The sequence below is a fragment of the Candoia aspera genome, chromosome 1 (genome assembly GCF_035149785.1).
Source record: "Candoia aspera isolate rCanAsp1 chromosome 1, rCanAsp1.hap2, whole genome shotgun sequence".
Taxonomy (NCBI): Eukaryota; Metazoa; Chordata; class Lepidosauria; order Squamata; family Boidae; genus Candoia; species Candoia aspera.
The window spans coordinates 337060935-337088554 of record NC_086153.1 but is presented as its reverse complement, the minus strand read 5'-3'; the positions used below and the strand labels follow the sequence as shown (position 1 = coordinate 337088554).

General features: G+C 46.1%; 1 protein-coding gene across 3 annotated transcripts in view; it reads left to right on the top strand.

Annotated features, from left to right (window-relative positions):
• Window positions 1–25923, top strand: part of STK11 (serine/threonine kinase 11) — an 85233-nt gene extending 59310 nt beyond the window's left edge. The window contains exons 9-11 of one of the 3 annotated variants that reach the window (XM_063290864.1): window positions 14457–14573; window positions 21169–21397; window positions 25426–25923. In XM_063290864.1, coding sequence (XP_063146934.1) covers window positions 14457–14573; window positions 21169–21374 — 323 coding nt within the window. In that variant the 3' untranslated portion in view covers window positions 21375–21397; window positions 25426–25923. Of the gene's footprint in view, window positions 1–14456; window positions 14574–21168; window positions 21401–25425 lie in introns of all 3 variants that reach the window. The other 2 variants (XM_063290865.1, XM_063290867.1) reach the window with 2 other exon arrangements.
• Window positions 25924–27620: the final 1697 nt, after the last annotated feature.

Here is a 27620-nt window from a genome sequence, read left to right as displayed (position 1 = left end):
AGTGTTAATGCAAGTTGCAGAAGCAGTGAAGAACTTGACTCTGAGCATTTCAAAATACGTCTTGAAGTCTGTATTTTGTGGTTTAAATGGTCTGAGTACTACCTAACGTGTGTTCCATGCTTTAAAATAAAATGTTCATAACAATCAAGGTCTTCACTCAGAAAAAAAAAACAGTGGGCAGATTTATGCACTTCCATTTTGGATGACATATACCATCTTGAGTCTGAAAAAAGCCATCCATTATGTTACTAGAGATGGCCATTGCCACTCTTTTGTGTAACATGGTTTTGGCTACCGCTGGGCGGGTGAGAAGCTGTGCAGAACATTGACTTGCAAGCACACACCTCGTCTCAATCATCCTTCGCTTCTGGCTCCTGACACCTCCTTTGGCATTGCTCACAGAGAGTGGGCACAGCATCTAGAAATGCACTGCTTTTCAAAGCAACTCCTCGACCAAACAAAAGCCAAGGATGCCATCTGCTTCCCTTGGATTTCCATGTGTTCCCATACCTGCCTCAGATGAGAGCCATCCAGATCAGCCTTTCTCAACCTTTTGACCCTGGAGGGACCCTTGAAATATTTTCCAGGCCTCGGGGACCCCCTGCACATTCAGGCTCAAAGATAGGCCAAAAGTTACAAAATGATTCTATTTGTTTCATGGGGAGGCCTGTACATATGCATGAACAGTGTTCTGAAACTGAAAATAAACTTGCTTCTTTAATTTGAAATAATTTTTTAAATGAATTGTGATCTCCCAGAGAACCCCTGGTGGCCTCTCGTGGAACCCTAGAGCGGCACACAACCCTGGTTGAGAAACTCTGATCCAGATAACAGATGAAACCACCCTGATGAGCGTGGCATGTAGCATGGGGCCCCCAGTGAGCCCTGCCCGAGCTTTGAGTCTGTTCTGCCCTGTCTCCTCTTCCCTCCCTCCTGATGACTCCCCCGTTGCATCTCCTCAGGTGAAAGCGAGGCAGGGCTTAGAGAGGATGACAGCACAGATCAGGAAGGATTGCTGGCATTCCTGTTCGGAGAAGGCGACGTGCTGCCCGGCGCTGAGGAAGGAAGGAGTGAGAAGTTTAGCTTAGATGGCCAGAGAGAGCAGGAGGAACAGGACGAACCCCGGACGGCTTGCTTCTCTTCCAGCTAGAACCGTGGGGGCTGTGGGGTGGGGGTGGGGGGCACGGCCAAGCCTAACTTGGGCTGCTTTCTTGAGATGGGATGTCTGCACTCTGGCATCAGGCCTTCCAGCTCGGGGGCAGTGCCCCAGTGGCACAGTTGCAGGGTGGGGTCCAGGCCCTGGTGGGCAGCCTAGCTGTGATGCTTTGTTGCACTGGGAGTTCACCCCATTCCAAAGAAGTCTGCCTCATCTGCTGCGGTGGCAATGCCAGGCATCAAAGCCTTCCCAAACTGCAGTTGTGCATCACCGCTCTCCTGTGGGGGCATGTGCCTGGCCACTTTCGATTCTCGTTTCCACCTTATCTGCTCTCTCTCTCTCTCGGCCCAGCCACTCCTCTGTCTTTAAGAGTGGCCTGGTATTCCAGGAAACATGAGGGCACGAAGCCCTTCTTGGTATGGTGGCAAAGGGGCAGGGCAGATGCACATCCTCGACCTCAGGCTGCTGTTTAAACATGGTGGGGAATCGGGGCCAGGAGAACGGGTGGAAGGGAGCCCTGAAACTCAGAAATAGTCCCCTCGCTTGGCCAGTGAGGAGAAAATGCAGAATGTACACAGTTTTTTTGTTCAGTTTTCTAAGGAGGTCCTTAAAACCTCCTGTTAAAAGGGCTGTCAAGCAGCTCTGTGGTTGAGTAGTCTTTCCTGAGCGTGGGAATGTGTGGTCCTGAGATAACAGCTACTGTCTCTTTTCTTCTCTCCCCCCCCCCACTCCATTTACTCTAGCTCAGTGTTTCTCAACCTTGGCAATTTTAAGAGATGTGGACTTCAACTCCCAGGAGTTGAAGTCCACATCTCAAAATTGCCAAGGTTGAGAAACACTGACCTAGGTCAGTGCCTTTGCAACAAATGGGACAGCCACCAGATCTTGATCAGATGAAGCTCCAGTTGGGTTGCTAGCTAGCCAGGCTTGCACCAGAAGCAACCCCAAGGTCCCTTGCTGCTTCTTAATTTGGCATCTGAAGATGTTAGGAGTTAAGTAGGGAAGGAGCAAGATTGCTCGATTGCCCTTTCCACCCCCGCTGGCATCACCACACCCTTTCCCCCCAACCTGGTGCCCTCTGGGTCACTCAGAATTCAGGGCCAGATGGGTAACTCGCTCACCCTTCTGGCAGGCCCTTGGTCGGGAAAGGCTGTACTTCAGAGCGGTTTTCCCACCCACTCCTGACCTTTCGAAGGGCTGCAGCAGCACTTCTGTTCCTCCTCTCGGCCTGCCTGCGACAGGAACGTGAGCTTGGACTGTCAGTCCCTCTGTGGGCACAACAGATTGTCGCCGCAGCATTAAATCGTTGCTATTATCTGCTGCTTATGCAGACAGCCCCTGCTCAGAGCTGGTTGAAAACTGTCAGTCAGTGGGCTTGATGTGCAATTACAGGGAGATGGTTGCAAACCTCTTCCACCATCTCTCCTGGATAATGCAAGCTCTTAAAAGTTCTCCCACCCCTCCCACACAGCCACATGCTTCCATTTATCGTGTCCCTGTTTTGTCAAGGATTTTGAGAAAAGCTGTTCTTCTCAACCTTTCCTGACCTAGTAAAGTCAGCTTGGATTTGAATAGCGAAATAAAATCTTTCTCTTTTCCTTTTTTTTTTTTTTTTTTAAAACCCTGCCTCTCATTGTAGAAGCTTTTCAATTGAGCGTAGATCAATTATCTTGCAAACTGCACCCAGAGATAGCAGGTGGTGGGATTTTATATTAGATGATAATACCTTGGTCCCTCCCCAGAAGCTTGGCTTGAGTAACAAAGGACTTAAACACCTCCATTTTTCACAGTCTAATGGAGGCAGCTAGGAATGATGGCTAATCCTTGAAACATTTTGCTCCCCATTAAAAAAAAAAAGTCTTTGCAATTAGGAGAAGGGAAGAAATCTCTATGCTAAACCTTGGAAAGATGCTGGTAGTCAAAGTAGAAACCTAAGGCGGCAGCTTCTTATATTTATTGGGAGCAACTTTTACTGAACTCATCAGTACAGTACTGCATTGGTATCCCGTTCTAGTATCCCATTTTAAGAAGAGCCCACAGTGGGACAGATTTAGAGGGAAACAACAAAAGTGATCCAGCTGTGGAAAATATGAAGGAAGACTGAAGGAACAGGGCATATTTCTCTGGGAGCCAAGGGGTGTTGTGGATCTTTACCAGTTCCTTGAAGGGCGGCATCAAGGAAAGTCAGGCCTAGATCTAAGGGGCTTGTAGGACAGAAGGGTGGATTTCAGCTGGGTGTAAGGAAAATGTTCCTGCAGGTAAGGGGGATCCAAGGGGTGGTGGACTCTTGACATTCAAGAAGGACTGGATGAGAACATCTGAGATGCTTTGGTCCGCTGAATGAGCTGGTGCAGGTTTGCAGGCCAAGGGGGCGGTCTGCGGTGTGATCGGACCTTAAAGGCAGAGTCTGTTTCGTTCGAAGCGGGGAATGTTCCAGTCCTATAAAAAAGTAGTAGGAAGCATCTTTCTACTTGGAAGGTAAATTCTCTTTTGAAGAGAGCACTTGTTTTTTTACAGGAAGGTTTGAACAAATGGCTCTGTTTTTACCCATTAGATTTCAAGCCCCCCCCCCTTTTTTTGTGGGTGGGGGAAGCTCCCACAGACAATATGAAAAAGAGATTTGGAAAGAAAAACTTAGCAGTGAAGGCCAGGAGACTACAAAGGATGGTTGGAGTCTTTCCGTTCTCCTTCCCCCTTTAACTGGGGCAGGGTTTTATAAAATAGACAGTAATTCCGGCCCCTTGTCTTTCATCAGTGTAAAATATTGTTGCGCTGTACTAGAGTAATACAGAATCTGCCAAGGTCTCTCATTTATTTTATTTTATTTTATTTTATTTTATTTTATTTTATTTTATTTTATTTTATTTTATTTTATTTTATTTTATTTTATTTTATTTTATTTTATTTTATTTTAGTCGCTCGGCTGTGACTTGGGATCAACTTTTGTCATCTGGGGAATTGCTTGGGGCAAACCGAGCACAGTGGCTCTCATCCTGCCAAGACCCAGTGGCTTAACAAAAATGGGGATGGGTTGAGGGGCGGATACGGCTAAAAGGAAGCAGACGGTGCTGTTGGTTGCCACTTGTACTGCCAGAGAGATCCAGGAGTCTAGCTAGAGAGAGGTTGCAAAAGTTTTTTGGGGGGCGGGGAGGGGGTTTAACTCAATGAACTTCGGGCTAAAAAGGATCTCAGAAAGACTGTCTTGTGATTGAGTTAACACGTTATACTAGAATATTGGTTGAATGAACCACACGGTTGGTTGGGTTCTCAACATATTAAGCTTATAAAGGTTCTCTGCCTTTTTCAACTTTATAAATGTTTAAAAGGTTGTTTTAAAGGAAATGCAAAAAGGTAGCTGGCATGATGCAAAGTACCAGCCTTTAGAATGCCGCTGTATTTCACATGGCCTTGGAGGTGTTTTAGGAAATAAAAGTATTAGGACGCTGCAGCCCAGTATCTTATTTGTAAACGTGCCCGTCTATCCAGAAAAGTACATTAGAGTAGGAGTCAGTTGCAGGTATCCTAGAAGGGGTGGCAGGAACAATCCCATCCGTTTGCCATCTAGGAAACTGGTGATTTGTACACATGGCAAGTAGATTGCCAAGTTTTCTTTAAGAGCCCGCAGATGACAGACTGACGAAGCTCAGCCCTACGTTACGGGCTAAAATGTCAAATGTGCCCATTCACCCAAAAAGGATTGGGAACCTTTGCTACCAAGCATGGTTTGCAAAATATGGTGGCTACGTCCTCGCTTTGCGTTAATTCAGAAATACACTACATGCGAGACCAGGCCTGTGTGTCTATGAGTGCGGCTTGAATTAGGTTTGAATAAACTTGGATGCACTAGATCACTGTTTCTCAAACTTGGCAACTCTTAAGATACGTGGACTTCAGCTTCCAAGTTTGGGAAACACTGTACTAGATGGCTTCTAGTAGGCAGACTGATCCTGAAGGAGCTTGGCTACCCTTGTCTGTACGGTAGGAACGACTGTGGTCATTGCAGAGATGTGGCGTCCTTGGTGCTCTCTGAGCCTGGTTGTTTTCCTGCAGACCTTTCATTGCCAGGCTAGGCGACATCTTCAGTGCGAACACCTTCAGTTCGCACTGAAGATGTTGCCTAGCCTGGGAATGAAACGTCTGCAAGAAAACAACCAGGCTCAGAGAGCACCAAGGACGCCACAGTTCAGCCCTGAGCTACAAATACTCACTTTGATTGCGGAGATACGGAAATACTGTATATCAGATCTTACGCCAAAGCTGCCGCCAGCTGAGGCTTCAGTGCTGTTTGTGCCAGGGAGACTAGCTACCATGTTACTGTGACAAGATTTAACATGGAAGACAGGTAGGTTGGTGCCTTCCCTTGCTTTCTTTTAGGTGAAGAAGAGCTGCTAGCTCCTGGCAATTTCTAGCTCCTTGCAGCCACGTAATTGTAGGGGGCGAGAGTCAAAAATTTGTCCTCCACCGCCTCTTAATGCCCGACCTGACGTCTACCACCCGCAGTTCTGCCCAGAAAGCCCTCCTCATCGCATTGGAGTTGGGGCCTACGAAGAGGGCATTTACAGGAGGGAAGATTCATCATGGGCACTTGTAAGGATTAACTCTGAATTAACATGCGGCTTTCTCAGGCCCAGAAGGGCAAAGAGTTATCATTTGAAGTTGCACCAGAGTTCCCCAGTCTTGCCAGAGGAATCAGACTGTGGTGGTGCGTAAGAGAGAACCTCTCTTATGGGTGGCAGCATACTGTCTGCCTTACCAGGAAGACCAGACGGGAAACATGAGCAGATGAGCCAATTCTTCTTTATTGTAAGGCTACATTGACAGAATCGTGCAAGTCTGAAAGTGCAACTCTCCTGCCGTCTCCTCTACAGCCTGAGGAACCGGGGCGGGGGTCCCTCCTGAGCCTCTTGCCCCAGGCACATTCTTGCTGAGGACTATGCCCTCTTTTATCTGACCGTTCCCTAGACAGCATCTCCCTGTCTCCCAAGGTCATTCCCACATACCATTTCATGTATGTGTCCTCTTAAGTTTGGTAACATTGCTAAACATTGCTGTACAGACACAGACACACAGTTCTGGCCAATCTTCACCTTCCCAACTTCTCATCTGGTCAGGTGCCAAGACGCCCCTTTGGCTGCAAGGTTCAAGGATCCTTTGTGCTGATACTGTCTGAAAAGGTGGCATTCCTAACCCCGTGAATGGTGCCAGGTGTGCCAGCCAGTTGGCCATTTGGATGTCCATTATGGGAAGAAAATCTCTCGGCTATAAGGCGCCCATTTGCAGACAGAAATGGCGTTCAAGTTCTAAAATCTCTTACTCCGAGCTGGAGTAAACGGTGGGCAAATTTATACTTGGCTCTTAACTGTGAGGGATATGGAATGAACCTGCATGATGGTTGCGCACTGTCAGGGCAGAGGGGAGAACGGTGCAGTCCCCTGAAAATGGCACCAAGGCACTAAAATATTCCATCATCAAGAGAGCTAGGAATATGTGCTTGTTTTAAGCAAAAATTAAGAATATTGAGGCAGGAAATGGGAGAGAGACTCACTGCAGCACAGTTCCAAGGCTGTCATTGTAGATGGGCTTCTTTGAGCAAAGGGGAGCAAAGCTTTCTCCTTCCCCACCCCACACCCCCAGATCTCCCCACAGAAGGGTATCAGGGACTCAGTAAGAAAAGACTTTCCCCGCACCCTCCCCCCCACCTCGCATGATCCGTTTCTCTGCAGAGTGCGCATACCGCAGGCAGCCTCTGCTGGGAGAGAAGGCGGAGGAGGAGAACAAGGGGAAGAACGAGTGTTGAGTCACCAGTGGAGGTGGACTCTGGATGCTGCGGGGGAGGCATTACGCCTCCCATTGATCAGAGGAAGAAGCGCCGTTAAGGATTCTCTTCCCCTGGTTATTTAAAAATGTACCCACGTTGCTTGATGGAATGCTGCAAATTCTTGCCTTTTCTGATGGGCATTAAAGGTCTGACACACACTTTCTCTCTCCCTCACCCACCCACCATCCTAGATGGGAAGGATGAGATCCGCAGAGGATGGTCTTCCTCCAGGACCACTCCCTCTCCACTTCTCTGATGAGAGGTGCAGCACAAAGCCCCCACCCCTCAAAGCTTGGGGTGCGACCCCCAAGAGGCTTCACCAAAGGTCGTGCTGGAAAGTTTAATGTGGCAGAAAGGGAAGGCCGTTGAATGCGTGGCTGTGATGCGAGGAAAATAATCAAAATCGGGTCCAATTTAGTTTTTTCTCTTTGCCCAATCTGCTCTCTCTCTCTCTCTCTTTTTTTTTTTCCTTTTTTGCATTGTGGCCCCAACTTGTCAGTCCAAGTCCCTGATTCTGAAAAAACTGAGCAGCTCTGATCCTCAGAGATGGATCAAGGAAAAGTCAGATTAACCTTCACCTGTCTTCCCTTTATAAATTAGAGATTTGGGGGGGGGATGCTTGAGCAATTGGAAATTGTTCAGGATGAAATGGTTGAGAAACTAATGCTTTTTAAAAAAAAAAAAAATTATATAATGTTACCAATTATCTATAATAATTACCCTAAAGGAAGACAAACTCGCTTCTTTCTAGAAGCTTAGATAGAAAACCATCTTCTGCCATCATTATTGTGTTCTTAACAGATCTAAAATATCCCTTCCATTTTAAAAGTGAGTATTGGGGTGGGGGGAGGCTAGTCTTTCAGATAAAAACAGCATTTATTACATTCTATTTGCCCATTCTAACAAGGAGATCAAAAACAGTTGCTCACCCCTCCTTTTCAAATTCTCATCGTAGCCTTATTGGGGCTGGGGGGCTGGGGATTCAGAAGATTTGAACCCTGGTTTCCCCGCCCCCCTTTTTTTCTTCTCCAGTCCTTAGAGCATGCCTTTCTTGAGGAAGAAGAGCTCTGCAAAATTCAGAGCTATTTTGCAAACTGTCGGCTTAATAAAGGCATTGCTTGTATGAAGTTTAGGGTTTTGTTAGACCAGAACCTATTTTATAACTCATCCTCATTTAGGAAGCTCAAAAAGATGCCCACAACGATAGATAGATGGATAGGATAGGATAGGATAGGATAGGATAGGGAGATAGAGATAGAGATAGGTGGATACAGACAGACAGACAGACAGACACATCAGTCATCAGTCACCAGATCAGCAGCCATCAACAATGTTCACAGACCTTTGCACCTGATCTGCAGGCATTTGTGAATCTCCATTTTAAGTGTCCTGCAATGTCCTTCAACTGACCTTGGACAGTGGACACTTCAGGGCAGCAACTGCTGCAGGGCCACTGTGGTTAAAAAGTACATTGTTCTGATTTTTGCGTTCTGAAAAATCCAAGATAACATTTGTTTTCCACCGCGATTAGCCCCAAGCCATCGAATGAACCTGCTTTTGTCATCTTGAACAAGGGCTTTACTGTGTGCTGGCTGCAGAAGGCTTTTAACGTTTTACGAGCCAGCACTCCTGAAAGACAACCGCCTAGGTCAGCAACAAGGGGGAGAACCTGCACACGCCGGAATGATGCAGAAATCCTGTTTGGTGGATGCCTCCCCCTGCCCCCACCCCAGCACCTTCGTCCACCCACTGAGCAGCTTTTGCCAAGGTAATTTTCATGCAGAGGAGAAAATGTGACATGCTGGCTCTTTTCAAGTCCAGTGACTCAGTGCTAGCAGCCCAAAGGAAAGGACATGGTGTGATTGTGTCTCATTTTGCTGGAGGACGCAAATGACTCCCCTGCCACTTACACTGTGAGTTAGACGTCGTCGTCATGTCCGGCTCACAGCCACTGTCACAGGAACCCATCCTGAGTGAATCAGAGTTAAAAAAGAAGATGGAAAGCAAAATGAGAGAGAAAAGCTTTTTAAAAATTAACACGATAAGGCCACAGAAATCTACCTGCCAGCTGGCTGGGTGTGGGGGAAACTAGCCAGGGTTTGTAGTGGACTGGTATAACTCCAGTACATACAGGTAGTCCTCACGTAATGACCATTGATTTAGTGATGGTTCGGACTTACAACAGTGCTGAAAAAACCAGCTTCCAATGGTTTCCGCACAAGACTGTCACAGCATCCCCATGGTCACATGATCACGATTTGGGCACTTGGCAACCAGTTCGCATTTATGACCGTTGCAGTGTCACATGGTCACATGATCACCACTTTTGATCTTCCCGGCTGGCTTCTGGCAAGCAAAATCAATGGGGAACTGCGTGATTTGCTTAATGATCACATGGTTCGCGTAATGCCCATGGTGATTCACTTAATGCCAACTGCAAAAACAATTGTAAAATTGCATTGGATTTGCTTAATGACTGCTTCACTTAGCAACCAAAATTCCAGTCCCAATTGTCATTAAGGAAGGACTACCTGTATGTCTACTCCAGGAAATAAAGCCAGACTGCTCACTTGAGGGAATGATATTAAAGGCAAAACTGGAATACTTTGGCCACATAATGAGAAGACAGGACAGCCTGGAGAAGATGCTGATGCTGGGGAGAGTGGAGGGCAAAAGGAAGAGGGGCCGACCAAGGGCAAGACGGATGGATGATATTCTAGAGGGGACGGACTCGTCCCTGGGGGAGCTGGGGGTGTTGACGACCGACAGGAAGCTCTGGCGTGGGCTGGTCCATGAAGTCACGAAGAGTCGGAAGCGACTAAACAAATAACACACCTGTATGTCTGCAAGTCTAAAATGTGGCAGTTAAGAAATTACTGCTTGGATTTCAGCAGTAAGAAATTGAGCAGAGAGTTGCAAACAGGGCCTGTCTTGGCTTTCATTTCACATTAATGAAATGGCTTGTCTGGCTTTTTCATCTTCAAGCACATTTCCAAATTGTTCTGAAGAATTGGGCAGTCTCATCTGTTTTCAAAGATAAGAGCCTCCTTTTTGGGACAGTTGGGCAGTGATAGAAATTTGACTGATTGATAAAGAAGGAACGAACAAACAAACCAGGGCTTCTTGAGAGCCCATTTTCTCAGTTACCCTGAGCCCTAGCAAAAAGGCTGCTGCAAATCAATAGCAGACGTGTCTTAGGTAATACCATGCTCAAGTCTTTATTCCGAGAAACGGAATTCCTTTTTACTAATTCATGATCAGGATTTTTTAAAAATTTATTCTGGTGTTTTTCAGTTGACGTTAGTTGTCATTATTATTCAGCTGACATTATTGTACATCTTTCCATCACTCTGAAGCCTCCCTGGTCATCCATGCTCCCCCAACTGAAAATGCCCCCTTTGTAGGAATTCCTTATTATTTATTTGAATTTGTTAGCCACCCAACTCCATTGGACTCTTCTTGATGCCTACAGACTTCAAGAGAGATTAATGTATCCTTCAGCCGCCTTGTAACAAAGGTAAAAGGGATTTCACTGGATATCTTCCATCAAGCAAGGAATTAAGCCAGTGTTTCTCGGCCTTGGCAACTTGAAGACAGATGGACTTCAGCTCCCAGAATTCCCCAGCCAACAACCACATCTGAAAGTCGCCATGGTTGAGAAACACTGCTCTAGGGGATTATAGATCCCAGGAAAAGGACTGAGGATCCAGTTTTAATTCCCAGCTTTACCCATTTAAAAATAAGGACCGGGTAGCATCTGATATAATCTGAGTTGACGTTCTGGTTCACTGGCTGGGGAATTCTGGGAGTTGAAGTCCACCCATCTTCAAGTTGCCAAGGTTGAGAAACACTGAGTTAAACTATTGGAAGAAAGCCCTCCAATTTTAGCATTATTTCTTTGCAACTTTCCTTTAACCCATATGCTCTTGATTGTTTTCTCTGCTACTTTAGCTGGGAGTCTTATTCCCCTTCTATCTATCCCCTCTTGCTCCTCTTCTTGTATTTTTCCTGCAGGAGTAAGGAACTTGGAACGGGATGCAGATTTAAAAACAGCCAGCCAACTGAGCACCACCAAGTTTCCAGTGCAAACATGCTTAAAACAGTGGGAGATTCTGTTTTGCTTTTTGTTGTTGTTGTTTATTCGTTCAGTCGCTTCCGACTCTTTGTGACTTCATGGACCAGCCCACGCCAGAGCTTCCTGTCGGTCGTCAACGCCCCCAGCTCCCCCAGGGACGAGTCCGTCACCTCTAGAATATCATCCATCCACCTTGCCCTTGGTCGGCCCCTCTTCCTTTTGCCCTCCACTCTCCCTAGCATCAGCATCTTCTCCAGGGTGTCCTGTCTTCTCATTATGTGGCCAAAGTATTTCAGTTTTGCCTTTAATATCATTCCCTCAAGTGAGCAGTCTGGCTTAATTTCCTGGAGGATGGACTGGTTTGATCTTCTTGCAGTCCAAGGCACTCTCAGAATTTTCCTCCAGCACCACAGTTCAAAAGCATCAATCTTCCTTCTCTCAGCCTTCCTTATGGTCCAGCTCTCGCAGCCATATGTTACTACGGGGAACACCATTGCTTTAACTATGCGGACCTTTGTTGTCAGTGTGATGTCTCTGCTCTTGACTATTTTATCGAGATTTGTCATTGCTCTTCTCCCAAGGATTAAGCGTCTTCTGATTTCCTGACTGCAGTCAGCATCTGCAGTAATCTTCGCACCTAGGAATACAAAGTCTTTCACTGCTTCTACATTTTCTCCCTCTATTTGCCAGTTATCAATCAAGCTGGTTGCCATAATCTTGGTTTTTTTGAGGTTTAGCTGCAAGCCAGCTTTTGCACTTTCTTCTTTCACCTTCATCATAAGGCTCCTCAGTTCCTCTTCGCTTTCAGCCATCAAAGTGGTATCATCTGCATATCTGAGATGGTTAATGTTTCTTCCAGAGATTTTAACTCCAGCCTTGGATTCCTCAAGGCCAGCATGTCGCATGATGTGTTCTGCGTACAAGTTGAATAGGTAGGGTGAGAGTATACAGCCCTGACGTACTCCTTTCCCAATCTTAAACCAGTCCGTTGTTCCGTGGTCTGTTCTTACTGTTGCTACTTGGTGGTTATAGAGATTCTTCAGGAGGCAGACAAGATGACTTGGTATCCCCATACCGCTAAGAACTTGCCACAATTTGTTATGGTCCACACAGTCAAAGGCTTTAGAATAGTCAATAAAACAGAAATAGATGTTTTTCTGAAACTCCCTGGCTTTTTCCATTATCCAGCGGATATTGGCAATTTGGTCTCTAGTTCCTCTGCCTTTTCTAAAGCCAGCTTGTACATCTGGCAATTCTCGCTCCATGAACTGCTGAAGTCTACCTTGCAGGATCTTGAGCATTACCTTACTGGCATGTGAAATGAGTGCCACTGTTCGATAGTTTGAACATTCTTTAGTGTTTCCCTTTTTTGGTATGGGGATATAAGTTGATTTTTTCCAATCTGATGGCCATTCTTGTGTTTTCCAAATTTGCTGGCATATAGCATGCATTACCTTGACAGCATCATCTTGTAAGATTTTGAACAGTTCAGCTGGGATGCCATCATCTCCTGCTGCCTTGTTATTAGCAATGCTTCTTAAGGCCCACTCAACCTCACTCTTCAGGATGTCTGGCTCTAGCTCACTGACCACACCGTCAAAGCTATCCCCGATATTGTTATCCTTCCTATACAGGTCTTTTGTATATTCTTGCCACCTTTTCTTGATCTCTTCTTCTTCTGTTAGGTCCTTGCCATCTTTGTTTTTGATCATACCCATTTTTGCCTGGAATTTACCTCCGATGTTTCTAATTTTCTGGAAGAGGTCTCTTGTCCTTCCTATTCTGTTGTCTTCTTCCATTTCCACGCATTGCTTGTTTAAAAATAATTCCTTATCTCTTCTGGCTGACCTCTGGAATTTTGCATTTAATTGGGCATATCTCCCCCTATCACTGTTGCCTTTTGCTTTCCTTCTTTCTTGGGCTACTTCTAGTGTCTCAGCAGACAACCATTTTGCCTTCTTGGTTTTCTCTTTCTTTGGGATGTATTTTGTTGCCGCCTCCTGAACAATGCTGTGAACTTCTGCCCAGAGTTCTTCCGGGACCCTATCTACTAAGTCCAGTCCCTTAAATCTATTCTTCACCTCCACTGCATATTCCTTAGGAATATTAGTGAGCTCATATCTAGCTGATCTGTGGGTCTTCCCTAATCTCTTTAGTCTGATCCTAAATTGTGCAAGAAGAAGTTCGTGATCTGAACTACAGTCAGCTCCAGGTCTTGTTTTTACCGACTGTACAGATGTCCGCCACCTTTGGCTGCAAAGGATGTAATCAATCTGATTTCGGTGTTGTCCATCTGGTGAAGTCCATGTATAAAGCCGTCTCTTAGGTTGTTGGAAGAGAGTGTTTGTTATGCAGAGTGAATTGTCTTGGCAAAATTCTATCAGCCTATGTCCTGCTTCGTTTTGTTCTCCCAGGCCATACTTACCTGTAATTCCAGGTGTCATTTGACTGCCCACCTTAGCATTCCAGTCTCCTGTGATGAAAATAACATCTCTTTTAGGCGTGTTGTCCAGTAGGTGCTGCAGATCCTCATAGAACTGCTCTACTTCAGCTTCTTCAGCATTTGTGGTTGGGGCGTATATTTGGATCACTGTGATGTTAGATGGCTTGCCCTGAATTCGAATTGAGATAATTCTGTCGTTTTTTGGATTGTATCCAAGCACTGCTTTAGCCACTTTACTATGAATTATGAAGGCTACTCCATTTCTTCTGTGGTCCTCTTGTCCACAATAGTAGATCTGGTGGTCATTTGATGTGAAGTGGCCCATTCCAGTCCATTTCAGTTCACCGACGCCCAAAATGTCTATCTTTAATCTTGACATCTCACCAATAACCACATCCAATTTGCCCTGGCTCATAGATCTTACATTCCAGGTTCCAATGGAGTGTTGATCCTTAGAACATCGGATTCGCCGTTCACCACCAGCACCGTCGGCCGCTAGCCGTCCTTTCGGCTTTGAGCTAGCTGCGTCATCACGTCTGGGGCTAGTTGAACTCATCCTCTGTTCCTCCCCAGTAGCATTTTGACCATCTTCCGACCTGGGGGTCTCATCTTCCGATGGTATACCGACATATCTCTGGTTGTACTGATCCATTTAGTTTTCATGGCAAGAATACTGGGGTGGGTTGCCATTACCTTCCCCAGGGATCGCATTTAGTCTGACCTCTCTGTCATGACCTTCCTGTCTTGGGTGGCCCTTCACGGTTTAGCTCATGGCATCATTGAGGTGCTCAAGCTCCAGCACCACGACAAGGTAACGATCCTTTGCTGAAGTGTTTTGCTTTTACTGACAGTTAATCTCTCTATCAGAAGCAACACAATATTATGCAAGTAAGATTTGTACAAGTTGCAGCATAGTGCTGGTTACCAATTCAGCAGCAGTATCAGCAACTGCCTTTTTTCATAGACCTGGAGAACTGGAAGAGACCCTCAAGTCCAGTATGTTCTTGGTGCATCCCAGAGAGATGGCAGTCCAGCCTCTGTTTCAATCCATTGAGTGAAGGAGCACCCACCATGTCTCCAGGTAGTTGGTTTCACTGTCAAACTCCTCTTACTGTTAGGACATTTTTTCCAATGTTCAGTTGGAGCCTGCCTTCCTGTAACTTGAGTCCATGATTCATGCCCTGCACTTTGCAGTGATGGAGGACAGCTCTTGATCTTCTCCTAGGTGACAACTTTTCACATGCTTGATGAGGGATATTGGGTTCCCCCACAATTCCAGCTCCTTCAGTCTTGTGTCGTAGGCCATGTCTCTAGTCCCTTGATCTTCCTCACTGTGGCTCTTCTCTTGAACCTCTTCCAGATGGTCTGAGTCCCAAAAACGTGCCTGGAAGTAGACACAGTCCCTCTGGATAGATGGAGATCTCCAATAGAAGAGAATTTCTGTAGCTCAGGGTTGAACTGTGGAGTCCTTGGTGCTCTCTGAGCTTGGTTGTTGGCTTGCAGACGTTTCATTACCCAACTAAGTAACACCATCAGTGCTAATGAGTATGGGGCTTGCTTCCTGTTTATACACAGTAGCTTGCCCTGCCAGTGTTGGTGGAGGTGTGGTTTTCTCCAAGGAGATCAAGAAGAAAACCAACCTCCACTTGCCCTGCCAGTACATTTTTGTAACCTGCCAAGACATTTCGAATTTTATTCTAGTCTTGGCAGAGTGTTAATCCACTCAACTTCGTATCATCTCCAAATGTGATAAACGATCTCTTCCAAGTCAGTAATGAAAACGTTGAAGAGCAGAGGACCCAGAACTGACCCCTGTGGCACCCACTCATCTCTCCTTCCAGTTTGGTGAGAAACCGTAGAGGGAAGAAGGAATGGCCTTGAAAGACAGGAGGAACAGCTGCTTCCAAGGCAACAATCAGATAAGAGGGGCTTGATCCTGGGCCAAGAAAATTACACACAGTGTTTCAGACAAGCCCCTCCCTAGTTCACATGAAGATAAAGTGAGGGAAGAGGCACGCACATTCAGACATGCAAGATTCTGTTGCGATAAAGGTAGTCTTGAACTATATGGGATTGGTTTCCTGGTCTGGTCTACCTTGTTGGGCTAACAGAACCCATTGATGAGAACTCTGAGTAAGATTTTTCAAGCTAGCTAGATTTCATCTTAACGGCCATACCATCCATCTGACAATTGGCATATCAAAAGGTAATGGGATTCTTCGAGGGAATGCTGGGTATGTAATATATCTTGATTTCAGGAAAGCATTTGACAATCTGCTGACAATCTAAACAAGTTAATTTTACTGTGCCAAGATTTCTTGACAAATCCAGACTGTCGTCTTGTAATTACTGCTTTGTTTTCAGTGTGCTAACAGATCAATCTCTCTATGATCTGCTCTAGAATCTTCTCAGATACTGATTTCGTAATGACTAGTCTGTAGTTCTCCAGTTTAATCGTTTTCCCTTTTAGGAAGACAGGATCAACACTTGCGTTCCTCCAGTTGTCTGGCATTTCCCTCTTCCCTGGGTTAGTGGTTAAACGTTAGCCAAGTCCATCAACAAGTCATTGTTGTTACCCAACAATGCAATTAATCTAGACCTGAAGATTCAAAGTTGAAGGATATTCCTGAAGCATGCATCTCAGCTTCCGTTCTGCCCCCAGTTACTTGGTGAAAAACAGATGCTCTTGAAGGCTGAGCAGGAGGGAGTTGAGAAGCTCAACTCTCTGTTACTTGTGAGCATTTTGCCATCTTCATTGGGCAATTGATCTGTGGATTCTTTTCCTTGGAACACATCTGAAGGCATAGTTTCTGAGTCTTTGTTTTCCTGACACCATCTCTCCATCGTAGGCTACCTTCATGGCCCATCCCTGTTTGGTATAGTGGAGAAGGTGCTGGGCTAGAAACCAGGGGACCATGAGTGGTTGTCCTCCCTCAGGCATGGAAGGTTGGGTGACTTGGGCTGGTCCCTCTCTCTCAGTCCAAACCACCTCACAAGGCTGGGGGGGGGGGAAGTAGGCAGAAACATGATCTATGCCATCTTGAGTTGTACAAAATAGGGGTGGGATATTTATAGGGAAAACCTAATTTAAAGCAAAAGTTGGACTTCAAAGAAGCAGGATAGGAAGGGGATTGATGCCTTTGAACCTTGGTGTTGGAGAAGACTCCAGAGTTCTCACTCGAGGCACAAATGACCAGGCTCAGATTATCCTACTTTTGACCCATTATGCAAAGACCCGGCTCTCTGGAGAAGGCTCTGATGCTGGGAAAGGTGGAAGGAAAGAAAAGAAGAGGAGGACCAGCAGCAAGGAGGATGGACTCAGAGGGGCAATGGGGGCACCTTTGGAAGATGCGAAGGGCCAGGTTAGGGACAGATTGTCATGGAGAAAATCTATGTGGTCTCCAAGAGTCAACTCCAACTTGATGGCACATGATCATAAATCTGATGATAAATACATAAAACAGACATGTTCTTTTTTTTGTTTCACATCTTTGCTCAGTTTTTTTCAATAGCGATGTTGACCTCTTTCTTCTCCCCCTGCGTTTTCCCCCTCATTTGGGCCGCAGTGATGCTTTCAGAATCTCCTTTCTTCTAGAGCCGTGTTTCTCCACCTTGGCAATTATAGGATGTGTGGACTTTGGCTCCCAGAATTCCTCAGCCAGCCTGCAATTCCAAAACTTGAAGCAGCATTGCGAACTTCAGTCAATCAGAGAAAGACACTAATTGAGTGGATTTACTTGCTTCCTCTGTAGAGGAAACATTGTTTTAATATCTCAAATTATTTCAGCTCATTTGCTGATCAAGTTGGAAGGCAGCATGGGTCTCCCCCTGGTGCCGATGTTCTTTTACAGTCTCAAGTTGGTGCACCAATTGGCGATTGCTGCAGTTAATAGCAGCAGGGGGTAGTGTAGGAATGGTAAGTTGGAGTAACTTCTTTGGGGAAAAAAAGGGGGGGAGGGAAAGTCTTCAGGGACTTCCAATTCCTGACATTCTTTCTGGCCCCTTTACCAGCAGTAGCCATAGGAGGTACTTTCCCTGTGAAATAATTTATTACATGCACATGTGTGTCTATTTCTCCTCTCCCTGTGTGGTGTGTATGTGTTTCCATGTACTAAAAACACAGGGCAGGTTGCATACTTCAAATCAAGTCAAATTGTTTATTACATCCATAAGGCCAGATCTTTAAAATCTCCAATAATAGAACTGTTACATACATCTATATATATAACAGAAAAACAATAATGTCTAAAGATAAATAGGGACATCTAAAATAATAAAATACAGCGTTTTTAAATAGTGATGAATAAATAAGTATCCAAACTTAGTTAATAGTATGATGTATTGTACAGATGGTGGCCCCAAACTGGGTGACTTGGGAGGATATTTATGAATCCTTATCTGAAAGAAGTAACAGTAAATAGAAATCACACTCCCTGCCCGGAAATTTCTTCAAGATCGGATAAATGAAGGTCGGTCTTGAGTCCTTATAGAGCAGCCTTTCTCCACCTTTTGACCCTGGAGGAACCCTTGAAATATTTTTCAGGCCTCGGGGAACCCCTGCATGTTCAGGCTCAAAGATAGGCCAGAAGTTACCAAATTATTATATTCGTTTCATGGGTAGGCCTGTATCTGTGCATGAACAGTGTTGTTCTGAAACTAAAAGAATGAAATTTACCTCTTTGATGTGAAGTTGCCCGAATTTAAAATAAAATTTTAAATGAATCGTGATCTCCCAGGAAACGCCTAGTGACCTCTCGCAGAACCCTGTAGTGCCACGGAAACCTGGTTGAGAAACCCTGTTACAGAGGGAACAGCAAAGTAGAGTTTCTATTGAGCCTTCACCACATCGACATAACCAGAGAGACATAGGAGCATCTTTAAAATGCCCAAAAAGGACAGGTTGCATACTTAGAATCATAGCTATGGAAGGGACCTTGGAGATCTTCTTGTCCAACCCCCTGCCCAGGGCAGGAATTCTCAAACTATCCAGACAAATGGCTACCCAACCTTTGCTTGAAAATCTTCAGTGATGGAGCCCCTGTGGCTCCAGGAAGCAGGCTGTTTCTCTGCTTAATAGCTCCCATGGTCAGAAAATTCCTCTTTATTTCAAGTTTGGGTTTCCTTCCCTCTATAGCAGGGTTCCTCAGCCTTGGCAACTCTAAGCTGTGCGGACTTCAACTCCCAGAATTCCCCAGCCGCACAGCTTAGAGTTGCCAAGGTTGAGGAACCCTGCTCTATAGAACTTCCACCCATTAGTTCTTGTCCTGCCACTGGGCACATGGAGAACAAATCCACCCCTTCAGCTGGGACAGGATTCCCCTGCTGGCTGGGAATTCTGGGAGCTAAAGTCCACACCTCTTCACATTGCTGAGGTTGAGAAACACTGGCCGAGACAGACCCAGTTCTTTTAACCGTTCTTCATAGGATCTCCCTCACCATCTTGGTTGCTCTCCTCTATGTGCTCTCCAGTTCCTCAACATCCATTTTCCCATGGTGTTGACCAAAACCGGACATGGTATTCCAGATGCAGACTGACCAGTGCAGCAGAGGGGAGCGGTCTCTATCTTGAGCTCTGCTCTGGGTCACATGATGACAAAGGGGGCTTAGAATGAAGGAATCAGCAACGTTCTGAGCTACTGCCCAACAGCCTCTTCCCGCATTGGGGGATTTTTTTCGGGATTTTTTTTTTTTCATCTGCAGCCCCTTACTGGACTTGGCCCATTTTCAGTTCTGATCTTTTGTCTGTCAGCTTCTCTGTCCACGCCAGATTTGGTCTCGTCCTGTTCAGTTTGGGGAGAGAGAACCTGCTGGCAGTTTCCAGCCCCTTTATGTGACTTCTGGCTAATGTTCTCTCGGGTTGGGAAGTGTCTAACACTGCTAGGTCTCTCCCACCACCACTGCAGGACCAAAACCTAGACTGGAAGGGTGGCTTCCCATATTGTCCAGCTGTGCAACCTCTGCAGGAAAATGAAACAATTACAGTTGCACTGTCAACATTGTGCATGAGTGATTGCATGATTACTTGGACATAAAACCTTTTGTGCAGAGGTGAGTCTCTGTAATGGTACATGGGAATGGCCCTGGGAGACCGGAAGAGCCACAGTAGGGGAACAGTCAGACAAGAGGCAGCTGAGCCCGCAAAAGGATTGTGGGTGTGGCAGATGTCTCAGAAGGGACCGTCCCTAGTTTCTTAGGCTGTAAAGGCGAAGGGGGAGAAATGTACATTCAGACTTGCAAGATTCTGTTAAAGTAGCCTTACATAAAGTAGAATTAGTCCATCTGGTCGTGGTTCTTGTCTGGTCTGCCTCGCTAGGCTGACATCAGTCTTGCAAGTCTGAAAGTACATTTCTCCTCCTTCACCTTTATAGCCTAAGAAAACTAGGGACGGTCCTTTCTGAGCCTCTTGCCCCACCCACAACCCTTCTGTGGGCTCAGCTGCCTCTTATCTGAACAGTGTCTAGTCTGAGGCTCTTCCTCCTGTCTCCCAAGGTCATTCCCATGTACCACTATAGTCTCTCTCACATGAATGTTCTCTCATGCTGCTCAAAGGAGAATCAGATTCAACACCTTTTATTCTCAGCTCTCCAGCCCTCGGTCTTGGAAGGACTATCGCTCGCATAGTCACCTTGATTTGCACTGAATAGGTGTTCTCTAGAGCAATTTCACGTTGCTCAGCGGCTGCTACTCTAACTCCACAATTGTTGATACGTGGCAGATACGTTTTCTCCAGGAGACAATGTCTGATTGTTTAAACTGAAGTTAACATAAGAAATAATTTTGCTTTGTCTATATTTGCTGCCTTGGAGAATGTTTAATAAGGTTTGGGGACAGTCTTGCTGTTGGTGATGGAACTCAGGAATTTGGAGTTCATTCACATGGTTTGGTCTTGTCCTATTGTTACATTTGGGGCCAACAATTCAGTAGAATTGTTAAGGTGATTTTGGATCAATTGCTGAGCATTATGGATGCATATATTGTTCTTGGAAATATCCCCCTTATTTGGAATCTGTCAAGAGATCAAGAACTCTGAATTTTTCACAGTGGGGATTGGTAGAATTCTCGCCGGATATGCGGAAAAGAGTATTTTGCTTATATAGTTTATCGACATTTGAATTGAACTTCTCTTGCCCATGAGGGAGCAACGAAGACGACTTTCAAGCTATATGATCAAAGCTTTTGGAGTTATTTTGTTTATAATCCATTAATCTACTTGACTTATTCCCCTCCCAATTTTCCTCTAAAATTATTATTATATACAATTATGATGTCTATTCTTATTACATACAGGTAGTCCTCGACTTATGACCACAATAGGGACCAGAACATTTATCAAGTGGTCTGGTCATTAAATGAGGCATCCCGTGACCGCACCAGATTTTATGACATTTTTGCTGTGATCATTAAGTGAATCATGTCATCAAGCAAACCATGTGGTCATTAAGTGAATCATGTGGCTTTCCATTGATTTTGCTTGTCAGAAGCCAGCTGGGAAGGTCGCAAGTGACTATCATGTGATCCTAGGGCGCTGCAACCATCGTAAATGCACGCCTTGCTGCTTGCTCTCTAAAAAAATTCTAGTTAGGGGGAAGCTCAGGAGGAAGGTGAAAGGGCTTTCTGCACACGCACAGGGGCCAGCGCTTTGTACTGACACAGAAGTTCTTCCTTGTGCCTTCCAGGGCAGGTGCCCAATGAGACGAGGCAGAACGGGCAGAGCTGCAGCAGGGGGCTGCCCAAACCAGTCTGCATGAACGGGACGGAGTCCGGGCAGCTGGGCAGCAAGACAAAAGCCGAGCGGCGGGCAGGCACCTCTTCCAATCCATCCCGCAAGGCCTCTTCGGCCAGCAGCAAGATCCGCAAACTCTCCACCTGCAAGCAGCAGTGACCCAGGCTGGACTGCCGCCAGAGGTGGTATGACCTCACTCCGCGTTCTTCCGTTTGGGGCTGGAGGCGGGGATTTGGGGCAGGGGGAAGGGTACATGGGAATGGCCTTGGGAGACCGGAGGAAGATCCGCAGCCTAGGCAACAGTCAGATAAGAGGTGGCTGGGCCCACAGCAGGAATGGGGACGTGGGAAACGGCTCAGAAGGGGCTCTCCCTGGTTTCTTGGGCTGTTGAGGCGAGGGGGGAGAGGTGTACTTCCAGACTTGCAAGATTCTGTTAAGGTAGCCCTACGGTCAAGTTAGAGCTCAGTGTACGTCTTGTCTGGACTACCTCATAAGGCTGACAGGGTGCCCCGTCTCTGCTGAAGCAGGAGAGACCCCAAAACCATCCAGGGCATTTTTGCCGCTTCCTTCCCTGGCTTTGCACAAAGCACCCTGATTTAGGAATAACACTCCACTGCTGGGGTTGGGAGCTGGGACACGCCACCCCTGCCTGGGGCCTGGAGGAGGGAGATCAATCTAGGATGACCCCCCTCTAAGCCACAGGGCTGAGATTCAACATCCCCGCTAAAAAACAGTGGGGCACTTGAGTGTACGCCCTGGAATCAGCATCACAATTTCCCTCCCTGGGTATTTCACTCGCCCAGCCCCAGATCAAGGGGTCAGGGCAGACGGGGCTAAGCCCCTTCCCATCCTCTCCAGTCCCCCACTTGAGGCAGAGAATTCAGCTGGCCTCCTAACCATCCCCCCCTTTTTTAAATTAATATAGAACGTGAAAAAAAGGGGGCACCTCTCCTCTGAAACTCCACATAATTGGATTTAATTTGATTTGCCACTACAGATGCAGTCCTGGCATCAGGAATATGAGCTTATCTTGTCTCCAGGGCAGTGTTTCTGAACCTTGGCCACTTTAAGATGGGTGGACTTCAACTCCCAGAATTCTCCAGCTGGAGAATTCTGGGAGTTGAAGTCCACCCATCTTAAAGTGGCCAAGGTCAAGAAACACTGCTCCAGGGCCTTTGCATTCATCCATCCATCCCCACCCTGGATTCTTTCTTTTTAAAAGATAATTCCAGACAGGTTGGGGAGGCACCAGGTGGTGGTGGTGGTGGTGGTGGTGGGAGTGGGTGGGTGGGCAGGGCAGTCTCTGGTTCCCAGGTCTTCCCTGCCTTGCGGACCACCGTCCCTGCTGCATACGGGGGATGGGGGAGCCCCCTTTGCCAGCAGAGTCGTTGCTCCGGCTGGCGGTCTCGCCTCGCTGCCAGCGGCTGCTCCTTCGTTTTATTTTTCCATCCTGCGGTCACAGATCCCTCTTGGCATTCTGCCTCGCTGCTGCTTCAAAGCCATCTCTGGCCGTCCCGATTCATAACTCATCTCTCCTCCCACTCCCAATTACTCATCTTTTTCTGTGTTCTTCCGCCCCCGGATTCTGGCCTTGTCACATTGGCACACTTCAACCGGATGTGCTTTTCCCCCTTACACACACACACACACACTCTCACACACTCAAAGCTTGGCTTCTGGCTGTATTTCTCATCCTGCCTCCATCCCTCCAGTGGCTGGATGGGTGTTCCAGATCAGCCTCTCTGTAGCCCGGCAAATCGGATGGGCTTTTGCGAGTGGTTCAACTCATCTGCTTTTCTCATCTTGGCTAGAGGTAGACAGCCTTTTTCAGGGCTCATTCAAAGCCGTTTGAAGCCCCCCTAGGCCAGTTTCCCGCTACTGACCCGCTCTTTTTGCTAGTAATCCCTCCCAATGTTTAACTAGAATCCGTCATCCCGTAATTTAAACTGCTTAAAGATGATCCTGCCCCCGCGGATCAGAACTGAGAACAAGGTTTTGCTCTGCCTTTTTGGACTCCCCTTCAGAAGTGTGGAGATGTCCCCGCTCAGTTTTCTCCAGGCTACCTCGACATGCTCAACCGTAGCCCTGGTTTCGTTGTCCTTAGTTGAACCTAAATTTATTCTAAATTATTATTGCTTAAAGCATAACGTTACAAACCAGGGCAGTCTTCTAGTACAGACTGAATCTGTATCTTTCTTCCCATGACTGGATCATCCTGTAACTGGGCCGAGAATCTTGCTGGCCTTTTTTGCAGCTACTTTACACTGCTGGCTTGTGATCTTTAATAGCTCGCACGTGGATCTTTGAGTGGATGAATTTAATGGAGATAAGCATGGTGCATCTGCAGTGGACTCCTGTCACATTAGTTATATCCAAAAGCAGCCAAGTGCAGAATCAATAAGAGGTTAAATTGCTCTCCCTCTGCCAGGCCAGCTGAACTGGCTAAGCCTCTGAGCAAGCCAACAATTGGCTTTTCATTTTGCATTTTGAAGTGCGCTGGCCTACCTTGCAGGGTTGTTTGCAGGACTCAAGAGGGAATGTGTCACCTTTGGGAGTCTTGGGTGGCCTTTTTGAGCATTCCTTCATTTGCTATTGATTGTGCTTGCAGCTAGAGGTGTAGTTGTTCCTTATGCTAGGCGTGGGGAGGGAGGTGCTTTTTGCAAACGAAGGCACCCCCAGTTCTGCACTGCAGCAAGGCAAATTCTGCAGCCGTGTTCTGTTCCGTTTCTGTGGAATGTAACCTTTAATGGCACTTGAATTGGAGACAACGGGAAGCCGCCTCCCTACGACTCCTTGGTATTGCCTGCCACAGCCTGCCCCCATCCAGGCCCTCCCAAAGTCTTGGCCCTCCATTCTTGTACCATCGGAGTGTGGTCAGCTCCATCGCCTGCAAGTTGCAGCTGGCCAGGGTGGACAGTGGTCAAGGGGGGGTCTGGCCCCCTCCTCTTGCGCAGTAATGGTCAAATGTCTCTCCCGTGGGCCCTGCACAATACTTGGCCCAATTATTCCCCAGTTTGATCACACAGGTTTTTGCTGATCTGTTGGTCTTAAATTAGGAAAGTATTTCTAAAGAAAGGTGGTATGGGTGGGCTAGGTTGCATTCCCTGCAGCCCATGTAGGTCGCCTTCCCCTTCTGATGCCCCCTGAGCTGGGTTGGACTCCATCTTCCATAATTATCCAAGTTGCATGGCTAACATCCACGTGGTTTTGGAATCAGGGAAGTTAGAGCCCCCCCAACCTGCCCTCTTCCAGACTTGTTGAATGCTGATGCAAGTAGCATTTATGTACATTCACCTCCTGTAGCCTTTTCTATCCTTGTTTTCTCCCACGGCTTTGACTCCAGCTCCCATCATCCCCCACGGCAAACTGGGAAATGCCAGGTGAGGACAGGCCGAGGTGTGGTTGAAGAATCAGGATATCCCTTTTTTAAAAAAAAGTTGATTAAGCATCTCTTAGCTGACCTAGCCCTGACCGTGGTACCTCCCAGAGGGTGAACATCAGTTCCTGAATTGACCAGCACAGCTGGAGGGCACCAGGTTGGGGAAGGCTGATTACAGGTAGTCCTCATTTAACAAGCACAATTGGGGCTGGAATTTTGGTTGCTAAGCAAAGCAGTCATTAAGCAAATCTGACCTGATTTTACAACTTCTGCACCAGTCATTAAGCGAATCACTGCAGTCATTAAGCGAACCATGTGGTCGTTAAGTGAATCATGCAGTTCCTCATTGATTTTGCTTGCTAGAAGCTGGCTGGGAAGGTAAAAAATGATGATCATGTGACCATGGGACGCTGCAACAGTCATAAATGCGAACCAGTTGCCAAGTGCCCAAATCGTGATCACGTGACCACGGGGACGCTGCGATGGCCATAAGTGTGAGCACTGGTTGTAAGTCGGTTTTTTCAGCACTGTTGTAAGTCTGAACAGTCACAAAACGAATGGTCAGTAAGTGAGGACTACCTGAAATCAAGTTCCTAAACTACAATGTGCAGTCCCTACCTTTGTGGATTCCTCTCTGGCCATACAGGCTTAGTGAATTCCATTTAGATTTGGGAGCCTGTTAATGACTTTGGATTTATCCTTGTAACATGCAGTTTTGTGTTAATCGAGTCTACTGTGCTTGCTGTTTTTTCCCTGGGAAGGGTGGGAAGCAGGAAGTGTAAGATAAATGCTCTTACAAACTTGAATTTGTTTTTCCCTTCTTCTTTGCAGCCAGAGTTCCAAATTGCCTGCTGCCCTAAGCAGCCATCCCAACGTCCATCCGGGCCTCCTCCGTTCTACCCACCCACCTGTAGCAGATGACCTGTAGAACAAGCTTGCAATCAGAAAAAAAAAGAAAAAAAGAACTTTTTTTTAATGAGACAAACCCAAGGGGAAAATTGGACGGTGTCTTGCACCCACCTGCGACCTCCTTCAGCGCGTCTTTCCTTTTTCAAAAGAGGCTAACTGTTGTTCTTCTGACGGGGTCCGCGCTCCCCTTTGACTGCGATGCTGTGTGTGGCCAACAGATGCCCGGACTCATGTCAGGGGAGAGCCAGGGAATGGTCTTTAGGGAATGGTGTTCCTCGTGCAAACACCCTGTTTCTCACCTTCCTGGGTGTGTTTGGAATCTTGCAAGCCATTGACACGCACTTTATGTAGTAGACTACTGTTTTATTATATATATATATATATATATATATATATATATATATATATATATATATAATATATATATTATATTATATATATATATGTGTGTGTGTGTGGGTGTGCGTGTGTGTATATATAATATATATATATATAAATATATATATATATATATATATATATTTGAAATATTATTTTTCCCTTCTTGGCCCCTTTTTTTTCTTCCCCCCCTTTTTTTTCTTTTGCAATATCCCTAGAGACGTCTTTATCCATTACGAAGCATTTGAAATGGTGGGGGAGGGGTGGCGGTACAAAAATTGAGCAGGGGATAAGAATCAAACTGGTATTTTAAAATAAAATATGAGCAGCAACCTCCCCTGAATAGAACAAACACACACACACACACACACACACACAAATCTGCATGCTGTTTATAAGGGCTGGAGCAAAGGGAAGTGAGTGCTTTTCTGGTTTTTGTTTTGTTTCCTTTTCCTTTTTTAAAAAGAAAATAAAGATTCCATGGAGAGATGGTTCTACGGAGTCGGTTTGTGGGGTTGCAACGAGGGCACCTCCTTTTCTGTCACTTTTAACACTGCAGTTCTCTTCACGTTATTTTGCCTCCATCAGGGAAATGGGGACCAGTTTTTGTTTTTGTTTTAATATAATGTTTATTAAAGATTTTTTTTAAAGGAAGATGAAAACTAATACAAAGTAACATTCGTTGTTAGAGATGGGTGGTAAAGAAATATGAAAAATAAATAAATAAATATAGAGGAAGAAAGAGGAGAAAAATCAAAGAAAAAGCTAAAAGTGCAAGGAAGGGGAAAAAAAGAAAAAAAGATACAAGGAAGTAGCTTCTGATCTTCTTTTCAGCAGTTATAAGTGCAATTATAGGTTTACAACACAACTCTCTGCTTTCATGATCCATCCTGTCTCGTCATCAAAACCATAAATCTCACGTTTTTTTCCTGTTTCACGCAAAAAGTCCATAAAGGGTTTCCAGTCATCAATAAATGTAGATACTGTCTTCTCTCTGATCAAGGAAGTTGATCTGAGAGGAAGGCATCTCAACAAGTTCCAACATGAACCTTGGTGAAGACCAAGGGGGCCAAGTTTTTCTTTTTGCTGAACTGCCGGTGGGTTCACACAACATGGTTCATCCGGGTCCCTTAAAAACCTCTCAGCTGTGTTCATAGCACATGCTTGCTTTGTTTAGGGTTTTGTGGCTTTTCATGCTGTGAGAATGCAGCCAGTCTGGTTAAGGGATGGTTTGGTGAAGCCAGAGCATCCAGAAAACAGTTACTTTCAGGAGCCAGCCCTTTAGACCACGCAGATCAGGTCAAGCAGTGAAGAGCTGACCCCTGCAGTTGTTTAATGTGTTGTGGGAATTGGGAATGCTGGCTTGTTCCTGGTTTTCATGGGCTGCTAAAGCAGAAGGGGGCAATTGTGGACTTCCCTTGGTGGTCCCCGGTTTTCTTTCAAGCTACACCCTTGAACTGCAGCAACGCAGTTTCTGAAATTTGGTGGCCCTGTTCTCTGGTATTCGGAGACAGGGAGTGCGTAGTACCAGAATAGGAAGGGGCCCTTGAGGCCATCAAAACCACCCCTTGCTTAGTGTAGAATCTCTAAAGTATCCTTGGCAGGCATCTATTTAACCTCCATTTGAAGACATCCCAAGAAGAGAAGCCCACCAGCTCTCTAGGTCCTTGTTTCCACTGTCAAATTTAGCTCTTACATTAGGAACTTTAAAAAAAAATTAACTCGAATTAGCTGTCCAC